Source organism: Neovison vison, chromosome 6 (assembly GCF_020171115.1).
Source record: "Neovison vison isolate M4711 chromosome 6, ASM_NN_V1, whole genome shotgun sequence".
In the NCBI taxonomy this organism is placed as follows: Eukaryota; Metazoa; Chordata; class Mammalia; order Carnivora; family Mustelidae; genus Neogale; species Neogale vison.
This window is the reverse complement of record NC_058096.1, coordinates 67,391,195-67,415,001: the sequence shown is the minus strand read 5'-3', so window position 1 is coordinate 67,415,001 and position 23,807 is coordinate 67,391,195. Positions and strand designations below refer to the sequence as shown.

Sequence of the window (23,807 nt, the reverse complement as noted above, 5' to 3'; positions counted from 1 at the left end):
CATGGGAAATGAATGGAATATGCAAATAACATTTCCAGTTTTCTTAAGGTAAAATAAACTTTTATGAAACTGTTCCCATGAGGATAAATTTAATTTTTAACAAATCTATGACTTAAAATCCATAGTAAGAAATCTCTCATTCCTCATTTATGAGTATTTGTATTCTAAGGTTACTACTAAAGAAGAGTGGGCCCTGCCCAGCAAACCAGTTTCAAATAGGGCACTGAAGTGATAAATGAATCTTATCACAGCCAATCATTTCTGGCCCAAGTAACTTAACAAAGTAGTTGAAACCTTCCTACTTTGAAACAATCTACTTTATTGCATGTGAAGTCCTGACTCTGTCTTGCAAAAGAAGTGTGGTGGTGATATTTCAAGATTTGCTCTAACATTAATGAAAAAAGAAACATCAGAAGCAGAAGGCTAAAAGCAAGATGTCTAATAAAAACTTACAATAATTATCATAATTAGTTATGATACTGCCTTATCCCTGAGATTGGGAAGAAAGAAGAGATGTTTGCTAACACCACATATATTCAACATTGTATTGGAGGTCCTAGTTAAACTCTTCCTTTAGAAATAAGAAACAGAACTGTCATTTTAATACTGGATATAATTGGGTAGAGAGTCCAAAAGAATTTACAGAGTATTGGAATTTATGAAGTTTTCTGGATATGAGGTCAATATACAAAAATTAATTGTATTTTTATATTCCAGCCACGAACAATAAGAAAAAAATTAATTGACAGCATCTAAAAACACAAAATGCCAAGGAATAACACCAATGAAATGTATATAAGACCTCTAAAAAGAAAACTAAAAATTTTACTGAGAGAAAAGATGTATGTGGAACAAGTAAAGCTTTCATGCACTGCTAATGGAAGTAAAATTGGTGCAACCATTTTGAAAAACTCGGTTGTATTTACTGAAGTTAAATATAGACATACCTTTGGACCCCCCAAATTCACTCTGTCATAACAGCTTTTCTTAAAATAGCCTCAAACTATAAGCCACCTAAATGTGCAGCAACAATAAAATGCACAGATATACATACAAAAGAATATCACACAGCAATACAAATCATTCACCAATATAACTGAATATCATATAGATAAGGCTGAGCAAAATTATCAAGAAACAAAAGAAGTAAATAATGCATGTTTTCATTGATATAAGAATCTAAACCCCACAAAACAGATCTATGGTTAAAAGTCAAAATAGTAGGTACCTTTGTAGGAATAAGTGGCTGAGAGGCATGAGGGAGATTTCTGAGGTTCTAGAGACATTCCATATTGTACCTCAGTTTAAAAAGTTTACTCCCAGTGAGGTAAGACCAAGGCAAACAAACAATTCCAATTAAAAATGCAAGAGAAATAAAGCAAGAGAAATAAAGGAATTAAGCATCTATTAAGTGAAAAATAAAGGGAAGCAGAGGATGGAACTAATTAAAAGCCGAAGTTAAGGTAAAACCCCCAAACCAAGTAAAACTTGCATTTACAAACCATGAGAGACTGTGGACTCTGAGAAACAAACAGGGTTTTGCGGGGGTGGGGGGCTTGGATGAGTCTGGTGGTGGATACTATGAAGGGCATGTATTGCGTGGCGCACTGGGTGTGGTGTATAAACAATGAATTCTGGAACACTGAAAAGAAATAATAAGAAACAAACAAAACACAACCAAAAAACCTTGCGTTTAGGTTTAAAAAAAAAAAAAAGAATAGATTGACTATTAACTAGCCTAAAAGAAAGATAGAACCACAATCTTTGCATATGTTACATTGAACATTGTTAGAAAATTTCCATAATGAAACTTTTTTTATGAAAAGTTTTCTTTACCGATACTATGAACATACAAAATAAGTAATTATAAAGGTTAAATGACTTGATGGAAGAATTCTACCAAAACTTTAAGATATAGTTAACTCCAATAGTATTTAAATTGTTGGGCATAAAGAAAATCCTTAAAAGAAAGGTCTGAATGCAGAAAACTTATAAGACAAGAGCTAACACAAGCAAAGTTAAGAAAAATATTTGGATCTCATGTCATAAAAGGTTAATTTTAATTTGTAAAGAGGCAATACAAATTGATATGAAAGGGGAAAACAACCCTATAGATCATGGGTAAATTGTAAAAATAGATGATTTACAGCAAAAAAATATTTAATGAGTTCTTAAACAATTGAAAATGTATTCAATATCACTCAATGTGAGAGATAAATTGAAACTACACTGACAAATCCTTTTTTCCCTAACAGACTTACAAAATTTTAAAAAATGATAACCAATAAACATTGGTTTATTGATGTTATTAATAGAAGGAGAGAAAATTGGAAGAATTTATAAAGGTTAGACATATACCCTTTGACTCAGCAGCTCCAAATTTAGGAATTTATCTTATACCTGTACACATTTAAAATGAAGAATGTACCAAGATTAGTCATAGCAGCATTGTTTGGCATGACATAAATTTGATAGCGAACTAAGTGTCCTTTAATTGGTGAAATGACTATATAAATTAGAGTAAATGCCTGCAATTAAATATCATACAAGTATAATGATTACTTTATGTAATCAAATGGAAAGACAGGATACATAGTAAACTGAAACAAGCAAAGTATAGTGAAATGCATATACTACTTGTGTACAAAACAGGAAGCAAAAATGAATGTTTGTCTTTTTTATTTGTTTACAAACACAAACTAAAAGAATAAATAAGAAAATAACTTTATTTTTCAAAAGGATAGAGACAATGTATGGGGAACAATGGGAGGGAAATTTAAATTCCATTTCTTTTTGACATTTGAACCCTATATTACTATTAAAATTCAGATTATGGATGATAATTTAAAGTGCAGTTATTTAAATGATATGGAAAATAGAATCAAATCTTAGATTGAACATGAGAAAATGTCAAGGTAATATTTTAAGGAGATTAATTTTGTAAGAGTGAGAGATGGATAGCAGAGACACCTGTTGAACATTTTTGTAATACTCTAAATGTGGAATAATAAATGCCTATGTTAGGATGGTGCCAATAGAAATACAAAAGAAAGGGTAATGTACGAGATCATGTTTAAAATAAAAGCACTAAGTTGGGGGAAATTGGAAGGGGAGGTGAACCATGAAAGACTATGGACTCTGAAAAACAATCTGAGGGTTTTGAAGGGGCGGGGGGTGGGAGGTCGGGGTACCAGGTGGTGGGTATTATAGAGGGCACAGTTGCATGGAACACTGGGTGTGGTGCAAAAATAATGAATACTGTTATGCTGATAATAAATAAAAAATAAATTAAAAAAATAAAAGCAGTACAATAAAGATTAAATAGTTATGATTAAAACAAAAATTTTCATGGACACAACTAGATTCTACTTAGCCTATATTCCTGAAGAATAAGGATAAACAACCAACAACTCCTAAGACAGAAAACTGAAGAAATGTCACCGTTCTAAATGAATTTATAAAAGTTAAAATTAATTCCTTTTTAAAGTATTAAAGTTTTATACATTTGTGTGAAGTTAAAATAAAAAAACAATCAGACACATGAAAAAATGTTCATCATCATTAGCCCTCAGGGAGATTCAAATTAAAACCACATTGAGATATCACCTTACACCAGTTAGAATGGCCAAAATTAACAAAACAGGAAACAACATGTGTTGGAGAGGATGTGGAGAAAGGGGAACCCTCTTACACTGTTGGTGGGAATGCAGGTTGGTGCAGCCTCTTTGGAGAACAGTGTGGCGATTCCTCAAGAAATTAAAAATAGAGCTTCCCTATGACCCTGCAATTGCACTCCTGGGTATTTACCCCAAAGATACAGAGGTCGTGAAAAGAAGGGCCATCTGTACCCCAATGTTTATAGCAGCAATGGCCACGGTCGCCAAACTATGGAAAGAACCAAGATGCCCTTCAACGGAAGAATGGATAAGGAAGATGTGGTCCATATACACTATGGAGTATTATGCCTCCATCAGAAAGGATGAATACCCAACTTTTGTAGCAACATGGACGGGACTGGAAGAGATTATGCTGAGTGAAATAAGTCAAGCAGAGAGAGTCAATTATCATATGGCTTCACTTATTTGTGGAGCATAACAAATAGCATGGAGGACAAAGGGCGTTAGAAAGGAGAAGGGAATTTGGGTAAATTGGAAGGGGAGGTGAACCATGAGAGACTATGGACTCTGAAAAACAATCTGAGGGGTCTGAAGTGGCGGTGGGGTGAGAGGTTGGGGTACCAGGTGGTGGTCATTATAGAGGGCACGGCTTGCATGGAGCACTGGGTGTGGTGAAAAAATAATGAATAATGTTTTTCTGAAAATAAATAAATTGGAAAAAAATTTAAAAAAATAAATAAAATTTTCAAGATTGGGGAAAAAAAACAAATTTTAAGAAAAAAATATCAAAACATAAAAAAAAACAATTTTCGATACTCTATGAAAACATATCTGTAGCTCATTATCACAGATATACCTATATTTTTGGTGCTTAAAAATTTACATGCTACTATATATGCATTAGAGAAAAATCAGATAAATAAATTTTAAAAAATAAGCTAATTGTTCATAATCCTACCCCCCAAAATTTCTACTACTAACATTTTTTGCATACCTTAAAGACTTATTCCTAGGAATATTTATACTCACATTTTTTATATATTTCAGTGGGCTCATGTTTTATCTTGATGCTTTAGTTCCAGCATGTTATCATTTTTTCTTTTTTTTTTCAATGAATATACATGTTTTCAAACTGTGATCCAGAGGTATGAACCAACTAAGGTCCAATGGTATCATATTCTCTGCACCTACAGTATGTATTTCCCACTTAATTCAACTCTAGCTATAAGAGGAAAGAGTTTCTGTGTATCATTACCAATTTTTACTTCACATTATTTATCTGTAAAAAAACCTTCCTTTAAAATGTCTTTAAAAGTACTACATTCATACCTCTGGTCTTAATTATTTGGAAGGCCAAAAATATTTTTAAAGACATTTATTTCTAATTGATTGTGGAATCAAATTTGTTTATGATTAAATTTCAGAAACTACATTACAATGACTAAAATTATGAATTTCACATGGTAAGAATTATGAAAATAAAGCAGTAGATTACTGCAGTGAATTACCAGAAGACTGAAAGTTACCATTCATGTTTACCTGAAGTGGGAGACTTGCAGCGCTCAAGTTCCAGGGAAACTGGACTGTCATTTAGCTCAGTTAAACCTAAAAATGAAATGATAATAAATGAGATGAATTTTGCTAACACTTTGTAGATAATTCCTATTCCTGAAAATTTAGAAAGGTTTTTCTTCCCCCCTGTGAAAACTACTTTTGTAGTCTCATGTTATGACAAGGGTTCTGATAATTTGTTTCAACAAGTGATATCAGAAACAGTAAGGAGCAATAATTAATAGAGATGCAAAAAAAAATCAAACATAATGGTAGAGAACTGTAAAATCTTTTTTATTTTCTTATATGAAATCATTACTTTAATAACCTAAGTTTCACCTGAAAATAGACCAAAAATTATACAATTTATAATGGGTTTTAAAAAGGCCTAATCAAATTTTCTGCTTTTAAGAGAAACACTTACTGGCTTTTATAAAGAACATGAAAGGTATGCTACAAACTTTAAATATTATATTTAGTTATAAAAAGGTAGTTTTGTGGGTTGCAGTAGGCAGAGGGGTAGGGAGAGGGTGGTTGGGTTATGGACATTGGGGAGGGTATGTGCTATGGTGAGTGCTGTGAAGTGTGTAAGCTTGACAATTCACAGACCTGTACCCCTGGGGCTAATAATACATTATATGTTAATTTTTTTTTAAAAAAGGTAGTATTGTATAGTACATATTAAATGATTTGTTTGATGGCATCAAATTCCTTCTTAAAATAAGTACTACATTTTTCTCTTTTTAAAACGTTTTATTATGTCACTGTACTGATATACCCAAGTATCTACTGACAAATACAAAGATAGGCACAATAGGTTAATAAACATTTTATATTCTCATTACTATGACATTCATAAAATATCCTTAATTATGGTTTTCCTATCCTTGTAGGAAATTCTTGTATACTTTTTTTTTGTAAATAAATATTCAGAATTTCTACTTTAATATAAATCCCCATACCCAGAAGTACTTAAGGGCTATTGTCAATTACCAAAACTATCTTTGTTCATATTCCTTGCCACCACCCTTTATGTAATTTGTATGAATTAACTTGCTGTGGTTTCACAAAATCATAGAATTTTTTAAAAAGTCTGCTGTGGTACTCTAGCCCAACTCTTATGTTTTACAGGTAAGACACTGACAGTTTGAAGATTTTAAATATTTAAGGTTACAGAACCAAGTTAATGCCATAGCTTGAATAGAATTCTTTATATATTTAAGAGTCTTTTGTTAGAAGTAGGTATTGTGAATATTTTCTTCCCATATGAGACTTATCTTGTCATTTTCTTAATGAAAATGAAATCTTTAGATGATCAGAAGATTAGTTTCCTTAAAGGAAAATTTATCATTTTTTTTCAAAATTCCTATATGAGTAATCTTTGCCTACTCCATGGTCATGAAGATACTGTTGTTTTCTTCAAGAAGCGTTTTAATATTCAGCTTTCATTTTTAGGACTATATTTCATCTCAAATTAATTTTGATTGTGGTGTGAAGAGGTTAAGGTCCATTTCCCCCTATATGTTTGTCCAGTTTTTTGCATCATTATTTGTTAAAAAGATTTTCCTTCCTTCATTGATTTTTATTAGTGTCTTAATAAAAAATAAATTGGCTACATAAGTGTAGGTTTCTTTCTGGACTTTCACTGTGTAGTCATTGGTCTATTTGTCTATTTTTTTTTTTTTACTACCACACTAATTAATGTACATTTATAGTACATCTTGAAGTCAGGTAGTAAAATCCTCCAACTTTGTTTTTTTCCAAGAGCTTTTTAATTATTTTAGATTCTTTGCATTTAAAAAAAAATATTTATTTGACAGAGAGAGAGAGCACAAGTAGGCAGAGCAGCAGGCAGAAGGAGCGAGAGAAGCAGGCTCTGCTGAGCAAGGAGTCCCATGCAGGGGGCTTGATCCCAGAACCCTGGGATCATGACCTGAGCAGAAGGCAGTCACTTAACCAACTGAGCCACCCAGGTGCCACTGATTCTTTGCATTTCTAAATAAAGTTTAGAATCAATTTGTTAATTTCTACAAAAAGATATGCCAACCTTTTGTTGGACTGTAATAAATCCATAGATAATTTTGGCAGAGTAAACATTTAAAAAATAGTCAGTCTCCCAACCCATAAACAGGGTGTTCTCTCTTCATTTGAATGGTCTTTTAAATTTTTCTTTCTGTACCAGTTTGCAGATTTCAGTATAGAGATTTTGATCATGGGATTTTTCAAGCCTTCTATTTTCTTTTTGGTCTTCTACCTAGTTCTTGTATCATTATTCAAAGTGGAGTATTAAAATTTTTAATTGTCTTTCTCCCTCTAATCCTGTCAAGTATTGCTTCATGTACATCTTAGTTCTGTTGTTAGATGCATTGATGTTGATAATTGTTAAGTCTTCTTGATGGATTGACCATTTTTTCATTTTAGATGTCTCTATTTCTAGTAATATCTTTTTTTGCTTTAAAATCTGTTTTGCCTGATATTAACTACAGCTTTTTTATGTTTGCTGTTTGCATGACCTTTTTCTATTCTTTTACTTTCAACCTATTTGTATCTTTATGCCTTCAGACAGCATAGAGTTAAATATTCATTAAAAAAAAATCTAGTCCAACAATATTTACCTTCTGATTGGATTGTTAAATCTATCCATATTTAATGTTGTAATTGATATAGTTGGATTACATCTGTCATTTTACTTTAGGCTTTCTGTATGTCTCATGTCTTTTTTCTTCCTCTAATCTTCCTTTATTGCTTTCTTTGGCAATAAATATCTTCTGGTACAATTTATTCATTTAATAATTTTGCCATATTTTTGAAGTTCTTTGTAATGGTTCTAAGACAACATATACATCCTAATTGACCAAAATCTACTTCCAGATGTATATTAACTTAATTCCAGGGGGATATAAAAATGTTACTAATTTTTGGCTCTATTTCCTCTTTCCCTTTTATGTGTATTATGTATAATACACATATATGTGTATTATATTGGCATACATATTATATCCCTATGTGTTAGAAATCTAACAAATTACAATTACTTTATATAACTTTGTTTTTTATAAAAACTGAGAGAAGGAAGAAAGCAAAAATTACTTTTATAAAGTTTGTGTATCAACTTTCTAATTTACCATTTCTAGCTCTCTTCATTTGTTGTGGTCAATCCAGGTGGTTTCATCTGCTTACTCAAATCCAGCTTTGCTCCCATTACCTCCTTAGTGCTGTTATGTAAAAACATATTACAGGTCTATATGTTATAGGCCCAACAATACAATTTTATACATATAATTTTATAAATGAGTATTTAAATCAATTAAGACATGAAAAATGTGGATTTATACTATTTATAATTACATAATTACCTTAATAATGTACTTTTTTCCTTTGTGTGAATTCAAATTATCATCTAGTGTTTACCTTCTTACAGCCTGAGAAAACTTTCTTTAGTATTTCTTGTAAAGCATATCATTTTTTCATCTACATTTTTGAAAGATCATTTTGCTGAATATAAGATTCTTGGCTTTAGTTTTTTTCTTTTGAGCACTTTGATTATGTTGTCCTCCTGCTTCAGGCCTCTATTGTTTCTGATGAACTGTTAATCCTATTGGAGTTCCCCCATATGTGACAAGTCCTTTTTCTATCAGTTCTTTCAAGATTTTCTTATTGTCTTTCAGCATTTTTACTATGATGTGTCTGGGTGTGGGTATCTTCATATTTATCCTTTTGAAGTTCACTGAGTTTTTGGACATATACCTTAATGGTTTTCATCATATTTTGGAACTTTTCTGCCACTATATTTTTGAATATTTTTCTGCTTCTCTCCTCTTCTCTCCTTCCAGTACTCATTATGGACATGTTGGTGCACTTAAGCTACCCTAAATTTTTTTTCTCTTCTTTAGAATGCACAGTTTCTATCAGTCTACCTTCAAGTCTACCAGTTGCTGATTTTGTTTCTACCAGTTTAGGTTGACTGTTGAGTCCCTCTAGTTAATTTTTCTTTCCACATATTGTACTTGGTCCTTGTTTTCCTTTGACCCCATTCACTCATTTCACCCACCTTCCACTCTCTGCCTTTGGAAACCACCAGTCTGTCCTCTGTATTTTTGTACTCATTTTTGTTGTTCTTTATTCATTTTTAGATTCTGCATATGTGATATCATATGGTATTTGTTTTTGTCTTTTTTCACTTAGCATAATGCTCTCAAGGTCCATCCATGTTGTTGCAAATGGCAAGATTTCCTTCTTTTTTATGGCTGAATAATAATCCATTGTGTGTGTGTGTGTGTGTGTGTGTGTGTGTGTGTAGCTCAACTGTATTTTCTTTACTCATTCATCCACTGATGGACACTTAGGTTGTTTCCATATCTTGGTTATTGTAAATAATGTTGCAGTGAACATGGGGTGGCATTTATCATTTTCAGTTAATTTTTTCTTTGCATAGACATCCAGAAGAAAATTGCTGGATCATATGGTAGTTCTATTTCTAATTTTTGAGGAAACTCCATATTGTTTTTCAGAATGGCTATACCAATTTACATTCCTACCATCAATGCACAAAGGTTTCTCTACATCCTTGCCAACACTTGTTATTTCTTGTCTTTTAGTTATAGCCATTCTTTTTTTTTTTTTTTTTTGGAGATTTTATTTATTTATTTGACAGGGATCACAAGTAGGCAGAGAGGCAGGCAGAGAGGAAGGGTGGGTGGAGAAGCAGGCTCCCTGTTGAGCAGAGAGCCTGATGCGGGACTTGATCCCAGGACCCTGAGATCATGACCTGAGCTGAAGGCAGAGGCTTAACCCACTGAGCCACCCAGGAGACCCCAGTGATATTCATTCTAACAAGTGTCAGATGATATTTCATTTTGGTTTTGATTTGCATTTCTCTGATGATTAGTGATGTTGAGCACCTTTTCATGTACCTGTGGGCTATCTGCTTGCTTTTTTTTTTGGGAAAAAAAATCTGCTCAGATTGTCTGCTCATTTTTTACTTGGAATTTTCTTTTCTTTTCTTGCCATCGAGTGGTATAAATTCTTTATATATTTTGGATATTAACCCTTTATCAGATATATGATTTTTAAATATTTTCTCCCATTTAATGGATTGCCTTTTCGTTTTGTTTATGTTTTCCTTTGGTCTGCAGAAGCTTTTTAGTTTGATACTGTCCTACTTACTTTTGTTTTTGTTGCCTTTGCTTTTGGTGTCAAATCCAAAAAATTATTGCCAACACCCAGTCAAGGAAATGTACTGGCTACATTTTGTTCTAGTATTTTTATGTTTTTGTATCTTATGTTCCACTCTTAAATCCACTTTGAGCTAATTCTTGTGAATGGTATAAGATAGTTCTGTTTGCTTCTTTTTCTAACTTTGGTCTGTTTGTTGATATTCTCTATTTGATGAGACATTATCATCATAAGTTTCCCTTCTTTAAGCATGGTGTCTTTGGTGCCTTAAAAATTTTTCATGGATACTATGAGATTAAATCCAACATCTGGGCCCTCTCAGAGGCAATTTCTGTTGTCTTATTTTTCTGGTAAATGAGTCACACTTTCCTGTTTCATTGCAGGTCTTATAATATTTTGTTGATAACTAGACATTTTACAGTACAGTAATTCTGGATATTGATTACTGATGCCCCCTGTCCCCCTAGTTTTTTTTGTTTGTTTAATGACTGGGCTAGAATATTTTAGTGAAGTTTATTTTCCTTCATTGTGAAGACTTTGATGTTGCTTATCAGAGGGCGTAAACTTCAGTGTGTATACAGTCACCCTAGGATGGCAATAGTTTTAAAAGTGGTCTCCTCGTCTCTTTCCCTGGTCTCTCTGTTGATACCAAATCCAGCTATCAAATATCACAGTCACAGCCAGGTGAATGTTTTATTGTTTTTGACAATGCCTCAGGATATATATATTACTCAATATTCTAATCCAATTTAGGCAGAGGCCATATATGAAGCCAGACTTCAAGGTCTGTTCAAATCTCAGGAGGGGTGTTAGTTGTCTCTTTGTTCTCATGGGTGAGCAGCTCACCTATGGTCTAGCTGGTTACTCTTAATTAAGAAGTGCTACCAGCGTCTTATTTGATTTCCACCAAATACATTATTGGTTTTGAAGCATCCTTAGGCTTGAATTTCCCTAAATTGTGTTTCAATAAAGCTAGTTTCTTTGGGGAGAGCTTCAGAGTTCTCGGTCTTATAGACTGCCTCTTCCTCTGGGCAAAACCTCTGAGCCACAAGTCTCGATTCTGGGCAGGTATGGTAACTCTGGCCTTCCCAGATTTACTTCTCTGGCATGAAACATTTATTCTATGAGCAAGCTGAGTGAGAGCAGTTAGGGACTCAGCATTTTGGCTTGCTATGGTTGGGGTAGACAATTTGTCCTATGACTGAGGCATTGACAGGGGAAGGGAGCCTTTGACATTTTGGTCACACTCACCAGGAATTTGTCCTTTTCAACTTGCGGTTGGAGGGGATGTGAAATGCTGGCAACCTGAGAGCAGGAGAGGTACAAAGCAAATTGTGGCTCAGTGTCAAAGAGTCACTTTTTGCCAAGTGTCAGATTTTTTTGAATAAATGTTTCTTTCTTTTCTATCTCCTCTTAAGACAATTTCCAGAGGTTTTAAGTAATTATTTTGTTAAAAAATAGTTTTCACTGGTTTTATGTTTTCTCTGGAGAATATGTCCATGGTGTTCCTCAAGATGCCATTTGGAAGTCTATCCTGTACCTGGTATTTTAAAAATAAATACACTTCTTAATTGTTTCCTTTTATTATATAGAAAGATAATTGACTTTGTATACTGTGTACTCTTCAGTGTTGCTAAATTCACATACAGTTTTTATAGCTTTTTGTAGATGCCTTTGGGTTTCCTCAATATACGATAATATCATTGGCCAATAAAGTTAAATATTTTCTTTGTAAAGCTTAAACATATTATTTTTTATCTTGCTTTTGCACTAGGTCATCAAAGACAATGTTGAACAAAGGGAATGAGAGTGGACATCATTGTGTTGTTACCAATTTTAGTGGAAAACATCCAATATTCTGCAATTAAGAATGATGTTATTTGTAGGATTTTCATTGATGGTCTTTATTCATTTGTAGAACTATTCTATTTCTTGTTTTCCAGTGATTATTCTAAAGAAGTGTCAACTGAGGACAATTTTTTTTTGCATGTATTGAGGTGATACAATTTTCTCCTCTATTTTGCTAATCAGGTGTTCTGCATTGATTGGTTTTCAAATATTAAACTTATATTCCTTGGATAAATCAACATTGGCAATGACATTTTATCTTTCTTATGTATGTTTGTCTTCCATTTGCTAATATTTCATATATGATTTTTGCATCTATGCTCATAAGTGAGATGGGCCTATACTCTTCCTTTGGTTTGTCAAGTTTTAGTTCTTAGCATTGTGCTGGCTTCAGATAAGCAGTTGGAAAGATTTCCTTTTTTTTCTTTTTTCTAGTCCCTAAAGCTGTTGGCATAAGATTAGTGTTATTTCCTCCTTAAATGTTTGATAGAATTAATCAGTCAATTTATTTGAAGATTGCAGTTTTCTTGTTGTGGGTAATTTTTCTAAAAGATTTTATTTATTTATTTATTTAAGAGAGATACAGAGAGAAAGCAGAGGGAGAAGCAGGCCTCTGTTGAGCAGGGAGCCCATCTGGGGGCTGGATCCCAGGATTCTGGGATCAAGAACCAAGCCAAAGGCACATGTTTAACTGAGTGAGCCACCTAGGCGCCCATGGGTATCTAATTTTGAATTCAAATTTTTTTAAAAGATAGGAAGCTATTTATATTTTCCAGTGTGTTTGGTGTCAGTTTTTATAATTTTTTTCTTTCAAGAAGTCTCTTAATTTTACCTATTCTGTCAATTTATAGGCATATAGTTGTTCCTAGTCTTTATTATTTTTAATGTTTATAGAAAATTCGTAGTAATGCCCTCTTTTTCATTTGTTATTTACTTTTTTTCTTCTTGATAAGTCTTACTAGTGTTTTATAGATCTTAGTAGTTTCTTTGAAGTTGTGATATTGATTAAAGATTAAGATCTTGTGTTTTTGTTGATCTACTCTATTGTTTGCCCTCTATTTCATTCACTTTTGTCTTTATTCCCTTCCTTCTGTTTACTTTGTGTTACACTGTTCTTTTTTAGTGTCTCAACAAGGTTTAGATGATTGATTTGATATAATTTCTTTTCTAATATATGTACTTATATTCCACATTTTCCCTTAAATACTATTTAAGCAACATCCTGCAAATTTTGGTATTTTGTGTTTCTACTTTCAGTTCAAAAATACTTTAAAACTGCGGTGCCTGGGTGGCTCAGTGGGTTAAAGCCTCTGCCTTCGGCTCAGGTCATGATCCCAGGGTCCTGGAATCGAGCCCCACATTGGGCTCTCTGCTCAGCAGGGGGCCTGCTTCCCTTCCTCTCTCTCTCTCTGCCAGCCTCTCTGCCTACTTGGGATCTCTCTCTGTCAAATAAATAAACAAATAAAATCTTAAAAAAAATATTTTAAAACTGAGGCACCTGTTGCTTGGTGGGTTGTCTGCTTCTCCCTCTCCCCTGCTCGTGCTCTATTCCTCTCTCACTTACTCTCTCTCTCTCAAAAAAATAAATGAAATCTTTAAAAAAAAATCTTTAAAGTTTCCCTGTGATTTGTTTTTTAAGTCATGAGATTCCTAGTTTCCAAATATTTGGGGATTTTAAGACATATTTCTGTTAATAATTTCTAACTTAATTTTTTTTTTATGACCAGAGAACATATTCTGCTTGATTTCAGGCCTTTAGAATCCATTATATACATGTGAATATTCCATGTCTACTTTTAAAAAAGGCATATTTTCCTTTGATTGGTGTAGGCATCTATTGACTTCAGGTCAACTTGGTGAAGAAAGTTGCTTAACAGCTTTATACACAACAATTTCTATTTATTTAATCAGTTACTGAGGAGAAATGATGAATCCCCAGCTATGAAGGTTTGTCTGTTTCTTTCCTTCATTTCCTTTTTTGCTTTCTGTATTTTGAATATCTATTATTAGGTCTGTACTTGCATAGGATTTTTATACCTTTCTGATAAAGTGATTCTTTTATAATTTAGAACTATCTATCTCCTTGTTTTGAAGTCTACTTTTTCTTATAGTTACATCAGCTTTCTTGAGGTTAGAGTTTTGATAAAATTATTTTTCCCTTCTTTTACTTTCAAAACATGCAGCTCTTATAAACAACATATAGTTGGGTCTTTATATATATATATATTATTTCACAAGTTCTGCCTTTTTGTGGGGGACTTTGCTCCATTTACATTGGTGTTTGCTCCATTTACATTTAGCATAATATAATCATTGATATAGTTAGGTTTACATCTATCATTTTTTTTCAGTTTGCCCTTCTGTTATTTTTTCCACTATTTCTCTTTTTCATCCTTTGAGAAAAACAAATATATTTTAATATTCTATTTTATCTTCTCTTTGGCTACTTAACTATACCTCTTTTTTATTTATTTATTTATTTATTCTATTAGTTCTAGGGATTATAATATGCATCTATAATTCTCACAATCTACTTTTAGTTATTGTACCATTTCTCTTATAATGAAAGAAACTTATAGCATTATGTCTTTCCCATCCTTTGTTACTGCTGTCATATATTTTTCTTCTACGTGTTGTAAACTCCATAATATAATTAGTTTTTAATTCAAAAATTAAATGAACTCAGGGATTTTAAGAAAAGACAAAATAATCTTTTATATTTACCCACAGTTATTCTTCACAATGTTTTTCATTCTTACTATATATCTAAATGTCCATCTGGTATTATTTCCTTCAGCTTAAAATCCTCCTTTACCATATCTTATTGTACAGGTCTGCCAACAACAAATTTACTTACCTTTATTTTTTAGGTTTTTTAAAAATGACTTATTTATTTATTTATTTGACAGAGAGAGAGAGAGACAGAGAGAGAGGGAATACAAGCAGGGGGAGTAGAAGAGGGAATGGGAGAGGGAATGGGAGAGGGAGAAGCAGGCTTCCTGCTGAGCAGGAAACCCAATGAGGGGCTTGATCCCAGGACTCTGGGATCATGAGCTGAAGGGAGACAACGCATGACCAACCAGGAGCCCCTATTTACCCTTATTTTAAAATATTTTTACTAAATGTAGAACTCTAGATTTTCCTATTCTTTGCAGTCCATCCATTTATAGAAGGGCCACTCTTTTCTGCATCTGTGCCCAGTCACTTGTCCCAGGTATGGAAGCACCTACAGCTTTCTGCTCATCTACGAGTGGTTCTTTTCACTCTGAATTCATTCAATCAAGGCTTTCTTGAATCCACCACTTTTTACTATATCCATAGAAAATTATGCTTTTAATTTTATCATTATATTTATCACAGGGTTTTATTATTATGGTCATCATTGTTGTTTCCATGGAAGTGAATTTTCATGTCTTTCAACATCCTTTCTGGATCTCTCACTTTTATTTTATATCTTGGAAATACTGTGAAAGCTGGATTGAAGACACGGAAGACCAAAAGCGTTAAACTAGTGAGATTGATTAATCCATTTACTGATACTAGTAGGTATCCAATGAAATGCTCAGAGTACATGCCAAATGTGCTTTCCCAAGATTATAGTGAGGTTTCTCAAAGAGATTTCCCAAAGATAAGGTGGAGAAAGTTATGTCTGATATATACATATAGTAAAACAAATTGACTAAACTTGGGAGATTTATACAGTGATTCATTAGAAAATATTTAATAAATCCTGGTTGAGAACAGATACAGAAATTTTATGGGAAATCACTGAATATCAGAGGACAAAACTCTTTTGGTTATAGTGAATTATATCAACTTTTATTTAAAATTTCTAAGAGTATAGAGTTGACTCTTGTGTAACAAGGTTTTAAACTGTATGGCTTCACTTTCACATGAATTTTTTTCAATATATACAGTATAATGCTACAAATGTATTCTCTCTTCCTCATTTGCTTAATTATATTTTCTTTAGTGGACTTTATTGTAAGAACGCAGTATATAATACATATAACATGCAAAATATGGTTGGAAAGGCTTTTGGTCAATAGTAGGCTATTAGTAGTTAAGTTCCTGGGGAGTCAAAAGTTAAACACAGAGTTTTGACTGCACAAGCACCAACTTCTAACCTCACACTGTTTAAGGGTCTCCTGTATATCTTTAATGTATCTTAGTGTATAATATGATTAAGATAGTATTTGAAGTAACAGCTTGTGAATGTTAAATAAAATATCAGTATTTTTTAGGGAACTAATACCCAGTATGCAAGTGTCTCCATGCATATAACTAGTATACACTTTGGGGGATTTTCTAACAAAACTATGATTTACCGAATAAATGTTCTGGTCTGAATATTTTCCAGTATGATTGACATTTCTGTGAGATAATTTTTTTGTTATGGAATAGTATATTGTAGGATGTTTACAGGCATTCTACTTACTAGATGCCAGTAGAGTACCCCTCCCCTAATTGTGAAGACCATAAATATCTCCCCACATTGACAAATTTCCTGTCAGGGACAAAAATCATTCCTGGTTGAGCACCACTACTGTTTAATTATATTAGTTTGTTTTACTTTCACACTGAGATTACTAACTAAATTCTAGAAAACTCACACATATTACTAAGTAATAACTCCCCTACTTTTTTTTCTTTGTTCATTTTGTTTAAAAGAAGAAACCTTATATTTTATCTACTACAGTTCAATGTAGTTGCTTTCTGGCACAAAGTTTTGAGGTAAAAAAATTTACACTGTAAAACTGATTTCAAAAAGAAAGGAAACTTACTAAAATATAGATCTGTAAATCAGAGATAGGAGGGCCACTTGTTTAACCAATCACACGTTTTTTAATTTATCCTCCATTCTATAGATCTTTCCTTTTCTTTTATGTACCTATTACAATAACGAAAGCCTCCTATTAACTAATCTTTGTACATATGTTCTGATTCCCATCCCCTATCACTTTCTTAAGGATTTTGCTCCTTAGGAATCCCTTCTCTCCCTTATCATCAATCTCTCTTTCTCTAGGTATCATTCTGTATTCACCTTAACTTTAAAATATGCTCTTTTATCTAAAATGAAAGCACAAATATTTCTTCCTCTTAACCCTTTATTCTAGTCCAGGTACTCACCTATTTTTCTCCACCCCTTCATAAGACATCTTAAAAAAGTTATCTACTTGTTCTGTTTCCTCACTTGCCATTCTTCTTTCTAATATAATTTTGGTTTCTATCCTAATACTTTTTCCTAACTACTTTTTAAAGAGTCACAGAGCAAAACCCACTAGTCATTCTTCTAAACTTATCTTATTTTCCCTATCTGCAGCATTTAACATGGCTAACCATTTCCTGAAATGCTCCCCTTAATTTTGGGTTCTACAAGAGTCTCCCCATTTTTTTCTCTTCTCTCTGGCGAGTCCTCTGTGCCAGCTGCTTCTCTTCCTTTGAAATTTAAATGTTGAAATTCATGATGTCTCTATCCATAATCCTCCTCTTCCCTCCCACTCTTCCTCTTTTCTCCCCTACCTAGGTAATTTCATTTATTCCCATGTCATTAGACACTATCTGTATGCTGAAGACTCAAATTACAGCACCGATATTCAGATTTGCTTACTTGTCCACTTGACATCTTTACTTGGACAAATGATAGACATACCATAATTTAACATATCTAAAACTGAAATATTCTTCCTTATTACCATGCTCAACCCTAACCCTAGCTTCATCTTTGTACCATGACACAATCAGTGTCAATCAGTTTAAGCCCAAATCTTGGAAGAATTTTTGATTCCATTCTCTGATCTTCCACACTGAATTATAATTAGTTATAACTATAATTATAATTAATTATAATCATTAGTAGTAATGATTTTTGGACCTATCCTTTTTCTACAATAACATTGCTAAAACCCTAGTTAAAGCCACTTTCTTTTCTTGCCTGGAGTATAACACTGGCCTCCTAAATGGTATGCTAGCTTTTTTTTCTTTTTTCTTTTTGTCCCACAATAATTTCTTCACGCAGTAGTGTGGATGATATTTTTAAGACATAAAACATATCATTCCTCTGCTTAAAATAAAATGGAATTTCTTATAATTGACTCAGAAACATGTATAATAATGTCCCCACTCATACAGTCATCAAAATCTTAACACATTTTTTTTTTCTCAACAGCTTTCTACTACACTCCTAGATTCCTTGGCCTTCTATTTCTAGAAGATAGGTCTTTACCACCTTAGAACCTTCTTATAGGGTGTTCACTGCTTGGAATATACTGCTCCCTGCTGATTATGTGGCTAATTCTTTTTTGAAGAAAGCTTTATTGAAGTTTAATTTATATGTTTATAAAGCATATGATTTGATAAATTTTGACATACACATACACCTGTGAAACCATCTCCACAATCAAGATAATAAATATATCCCTTATCCCAAGAGTTTGTGTCTTTTTGTAACCTTCCTTCCAGCCCTTCCCGTAAGTGCCCCTTTCTATCCCCAGGCAACCACTGATCTGCTCTCTGTCACTATACATTAGTTTTCATTTCCTAGAATTTTATATTAATGACCATACAATATGCACCCTTTTTTGCCTGGTTTCTTTAACTCGGTGTAATTATTCTGAGATTCATCCATGGTGCAATACTTCTCAATAGCACACTCATAGGGAAAAAAAAAAAAAAAGGCGGCATACCATAAGAGACTATAAAGAACAAACTGAGAGTTGCTGGGGAGATGTGGAAGGGGGAGAATGGGGTAATTGGGTGATGGGCATTAAGGAGGGCACTTGTGATGAGCAGTGGGTGTTATATCATTAATCTCAAATTCTACTCCTGAAACTAATTGTACACTATACGCTAACTAAAATTTCTTTTAAGATTTCATTTATTTATGTGACAGACAGAAATCACAAGTAGGCAGAGAGGCAGGCAGAGACAGAGAGAAGGCAGGCTCCCTGCTGAGCAGAGAGCCCGATGCAGGGCTCGATCCCAGGACCCCGAGACCATGACTTGAGCCGAAGGCAGAGGCTTAACCCACTGAGCCACCTAGGCACCTCTGCTAACTAAAATTTAAATAAAAACTTGAAATATTTAAAAAAAGGAAATAATATGTTCCTTTTCATTGCTTAGTAAACAGCTGAATGGATATAAAAATTTGTTTACCTATTTACCTAATGTGGAGATTTTAGTTATTTTTGACTACTACAAATATTTCAGTGTTTGGTTGCTATGAATGTCTTTGTATTGACATAAGCTTTCCTGGGGTAAATAAATATAAAATGATGACCTCATATTATAAATGTATGTTTAAATCTTTAAGAACCTGACAACTAAGGTAGAATGGGAGAGCTCTGTTTCTTCCATTTTTTGCCAATACTTGGTATGATCAATCTTTTTAAATTTTAGCCCCTCTCACAGATGTATAATGATATCTCATTGTAGTTTTAATTTGATTTTCCTAATGATGAATGTTGAGTATCTTTTCATATGCTTATTTTTTAGTGTTTACTTCTTTAATTTGTTGATTGAATTATAACAAAAGACCATCATTACATTTCCCAAATATTCCCTGTTCAGTCATTTTTGACATTTAGTTAGATTTGATTTTCTAAATGTTTCCCTTTATTTTTCAAGTTTTTTTAAAATTCCAGTTAGTTAACATACAGTATAATATTAGTTTCAGGTATAGAATTTAGTGATTCATCACTTACATACAACACTCAGTGTTCATCACAAGTGTTCTCCTTGACCCATCACCCATTTAAGCCATCTTCCCTCCCAAGCTCCCCCTCCAGTAACTCTCAGTTTGTTTTCTATAGATAGGAGTCTGTTTTATGGTTTTCTTCTTCTTCTTCTTTTTTTTTTAAATCCCCTATGTTCATCTGTTTTGTTTCTTAAATTCCACACATGAGTGAAATCATATGGCATTTGTTTTTCTCTGACCTATTTCCCCCTTAACAGTACACTCTAGCTCCATCCACATCATTACAAATGCAAGAGTTCATTCTTTTTGATGGCTGAGTAATATTCCATTGTACATATATACCGCATCTTTATCCATTCATCAGTTGATAGACATTTGGGCTCTTTCCATAATTTGGCTATTGTTGATGTTATAAACATTGGGGTGCATGTATCCCTTTGAATCAGTATTTTTGTGTCCTTTGGGCAAATCCCTAGTAATGCTGGACCTAGTAATTGCTGGACCATAGAGTAGGTCTATTTTTATTTTTTTCTATTCTATTTTTATTTCTATTTCTGTTTTATTTCTATTCTAAATTTTTAACTTTTTGAGGAATCTCCATACTGTTTTCCACAGTGGCTGTATCAGTTTATATTCCCGTAAGCAGTGTAAGAATCTTCCCTTTTCTCTCTATCCTTGCCAACACTTGTTGTTTTCTGTGTTAATTTTAGTCATTCTGATAGGTGTGAGGTGATATATCTTTAGAGTTTAGTTTTGACTTGTATTTCCCTGATGATGAGTGATGTTGAGTATCTTTTCATGTGTCTGTTAGCCATCTGGATGTCTCTTTTGGAAAAATGTCTGTTCATGTCTTCTGTCCATTTTTTAACTAGATTATTTGCTTTTGGGTGTTGAATTTTATAAGCTATTTATAGATTTTTGGATATTAACCCTTATCATAGATGTCATTTGTGAATATCTTCTCCCATTCTGAAAGTTTACTTTTAGTTTTGTTGTTTCCTTCACTGTTCGTATGCTTATTTATTATTAGTGTATCTTCTTTTGTGAACTGTTTATTCAATTTTTTTGCCCATGTTTTTATTGGGTTGTTTGCTTTATCATTGAGTTTTTAGAACTTTAAAAGTATATTTTAGGTACAAATCCCTTATAAGATGTATGCATTGCAAATATTCTCTCCTGGTCTGTGTTGTAACTTTTCATTCTCATAACAGTGTCATTTGAAGAGTAGAAATTTTTACTTTTAAAGAAGTCCGATGTAGTCACATGTTCTTGTATGAAGTATGTTATTGGTATGTTATTTAAAAACCTTTTGTGTAAACCACTGTCACAAAAATCTCCTTTTTTTAAATTTTTATTTTTTAATTTTATTTTATAATTTTAGATTTTATATTAAGGCTTATGATCTATTTATAAGTTAATTAAAAAATTTACCACAAAGTATTGATCAAAATTGATTTTTTACACAAGGATAACCAATTGTTTAAATACCACCTGTAGGAAAGATTCTCATTTCTCTACTTACTTGCCTTTGCACCTCTGTCAAAAATCAGCTGTTCCATATATGTGTGGGTGTATTTCTGAAGTCTCTATTAAGTTTCATTGATCTATTTGTGTTTGGACCAACATTAAACTATTCATTAATGCCAATTTTATTTTATTTTTTAAGTCTTGAAACCAGGTAGTATTGGTCTTCCAACATTGTTCCTTTTCAGAAGCTGTTTTGGCTCCAAATCTTTTGCCTTTCTGTACGGACTTTAGAATCAGTTTGTCAATTTCTTGGCGCCTGGGTGGCTCAGATGGTTGGATGTCGGCCTTTGGCAAAGGTCACGATCCCAGGGTCTTGGGATTGAGTCCTGCATTGGGCTCCTTGCTTGGCAGGGAGGCTGCTTCTTCCTCTGCCAGCAGCTCCCCCTGCTTGTGCTCTCTCTCTCTCTATCAAATAAATGAATAAAATCTTCAAAAAAAATCTCCTTGATTTTTATTGGAATTATATTGAATTACAAATCAATTTGGAGAGAAGTGACATCTTAATATTGAGTCTTATGAAACATTAACATGGTGTAATTCTTCATTTTGGGGGGTATTCTTTAACTTCTCTCAGCAATGTTCTCTGGTTTTCAGTGTATAGGTCTTTCATATCTGTTGTCTTACTATAGCTAAGTGTTTCATATATTAGATGCCATAATAAACGATATTTTCAAATTTCAATTTCAGGTTGTTGTTGTGGGTATGTAGAAATAAAATGATTTTTGTACATTGACCATATGTCCTGTACTTTGTTAAACTCATTTATTAATTTTAGAAGTTTTCTGTAGATTTCTTTAAATTTTCTTTATAGATGATAATGTCATCTATGAAAAAAGATGATTTAAGTTTTTTTCCAATCTAGATAACTTTTTTTCCTTGTCTGGGTACACTGGCTAGAATGTCCAGTACAATGTTAGCCAGAAGTGGATGTGAATTAGAAGTTTTTCCTAGTCTGGCTATAAGGAATAGGCACTGTTTCCTTAGGGTGCTGGGCACTGTTTCCTTTAATCCTTCAGATGGCTCTTTCCCTGGTTAGTTCATTATAATTATGTGCTGATCAGTACTTTGTTGGGGAGGAAACTCTGTAGATTTCTGGATTCCTCTTTGTAAACTCTAGCTGCTTTCATTTCCCTGGTTTCTCATCTCCATCTCTTCAACTCCAGTAGTCAACAGATTTCCTCCTAGGTTTTCCCTCCTCCTTTGCTGAAGTCTAGAAATTCTTGGGGGCAGTAAGCATGTGGTTTTAGGGTTCCCATTTGTCAGAGATTACTGTTCATTGCCTGATGTTCTGTGTCTTAAAAAAACATAGTTTCATTTATTATGTCTGTTTTGTTTATTTATTTCAGGCTAGAGGTTAAGTGGACCTGTTTTTGTTTTCTTCTCTCTGAAGAGTAAGTCTAAAACATTGTCTTTTTTCTTCTTAAACTTAAATGTTTCCTCTCAGATAGGCCCTTCTGTCATAACACTCTCAAAAATAGGTTCACCTTTTCCCCCTTATCTCATTTTTCTCCCTGACAGCATCGATATCTTTTTTTCAACTGTAACAATACATCTATGGATTCTTTATATGTTTTCTCGTATAAATTGAGAAAAGAGAACATAATTATTTCACTCAGTGAAATATATATATATCCAGTGCCTAGAAAAATGCATGACACAGAAGATGCTTAATATTTTTTTGAATGAATGAGTTTTTCCCATTTATTATTTACCATAATTTTTGTTCATTTTTATTCATTTGTTCATTTTGTTCATTTTTATTCCTTGGGGCATTCCTTCTTTTCTTATTCTTCATTTTACTCCTCCATTTTTGATGTTTTCCAATTCTTTTTTTTCCTAATATTTATTTGCCCCTTTTTGCTAGTTCTTTCTTATTCTTTTCCTTAAATTTTTTTTGCTTTTTTTTTTTTTTTTAAAGATTTTATTTATTTATTTGACAGACAGAGATCACAAGTAGGCAGAGAGGCAGGCAGAGAGAGAGGGAGGGGGAAGCAGGCTTCCTGTTGAGCAAAGAGCCCGAAGCGGGGCTCCATCCCAGGACCCTGGGATCATGACCTGAGCCGAAGGCAGAGGCTTTAACCCACTGAGCCACCCAGGTGCCCCTTTTCTTTAAATTTTCATTTATGCTTCTATTTGTGTTTCCAGCATCTATTACCATTTCCTACACTCTGAAAAAAAACCCATGCAGTGAAAGCAGGAAAATATCTATAGAAAGATTTGAGATTTTCTAAAGCGTCTCCCATTACATAATTAGGAATTGATGTGCAAGCAAGTTTGTCTGGCAATATTCTACAATAAGCCCACTTTTAAAAATTCCTTTTTGTTCAAACAGGATACTACTATTCTCTAACTAGCAAAATTTTTGTCATTTTCACAAGTAGGAAAAACACTAG

At 33.1% G+C, this 23,807-nt stretch overlaps 1 protein-coding gene across 6 annotated transcripts in view; it reads right to left on the bottom strand.

Moving 5' to 3' along the window:
• The window catches only part of STXBP5L (syntaxin binding protein 5L), a 415,834-nt gene that overhangs the window by 73,388 nt on the left and 318,639 nt on the right, over window positions 1–23,807 (bottom strand). For all 6 annotated transcript variants that reach the window (XM_044251475.1, XM_044251473.1, XM_044251477.1 and 3 more), the window contains one exon: window positions 5,157–5,222. In XM_044251475.1, coding sequence (XP_044107410.1) covers window positions 5,157–5,222 — 66 coding nt within the window. The remainder of the gene's footprint in view (window positions 1–5,156; window positions 5,223–23,807) is intronic.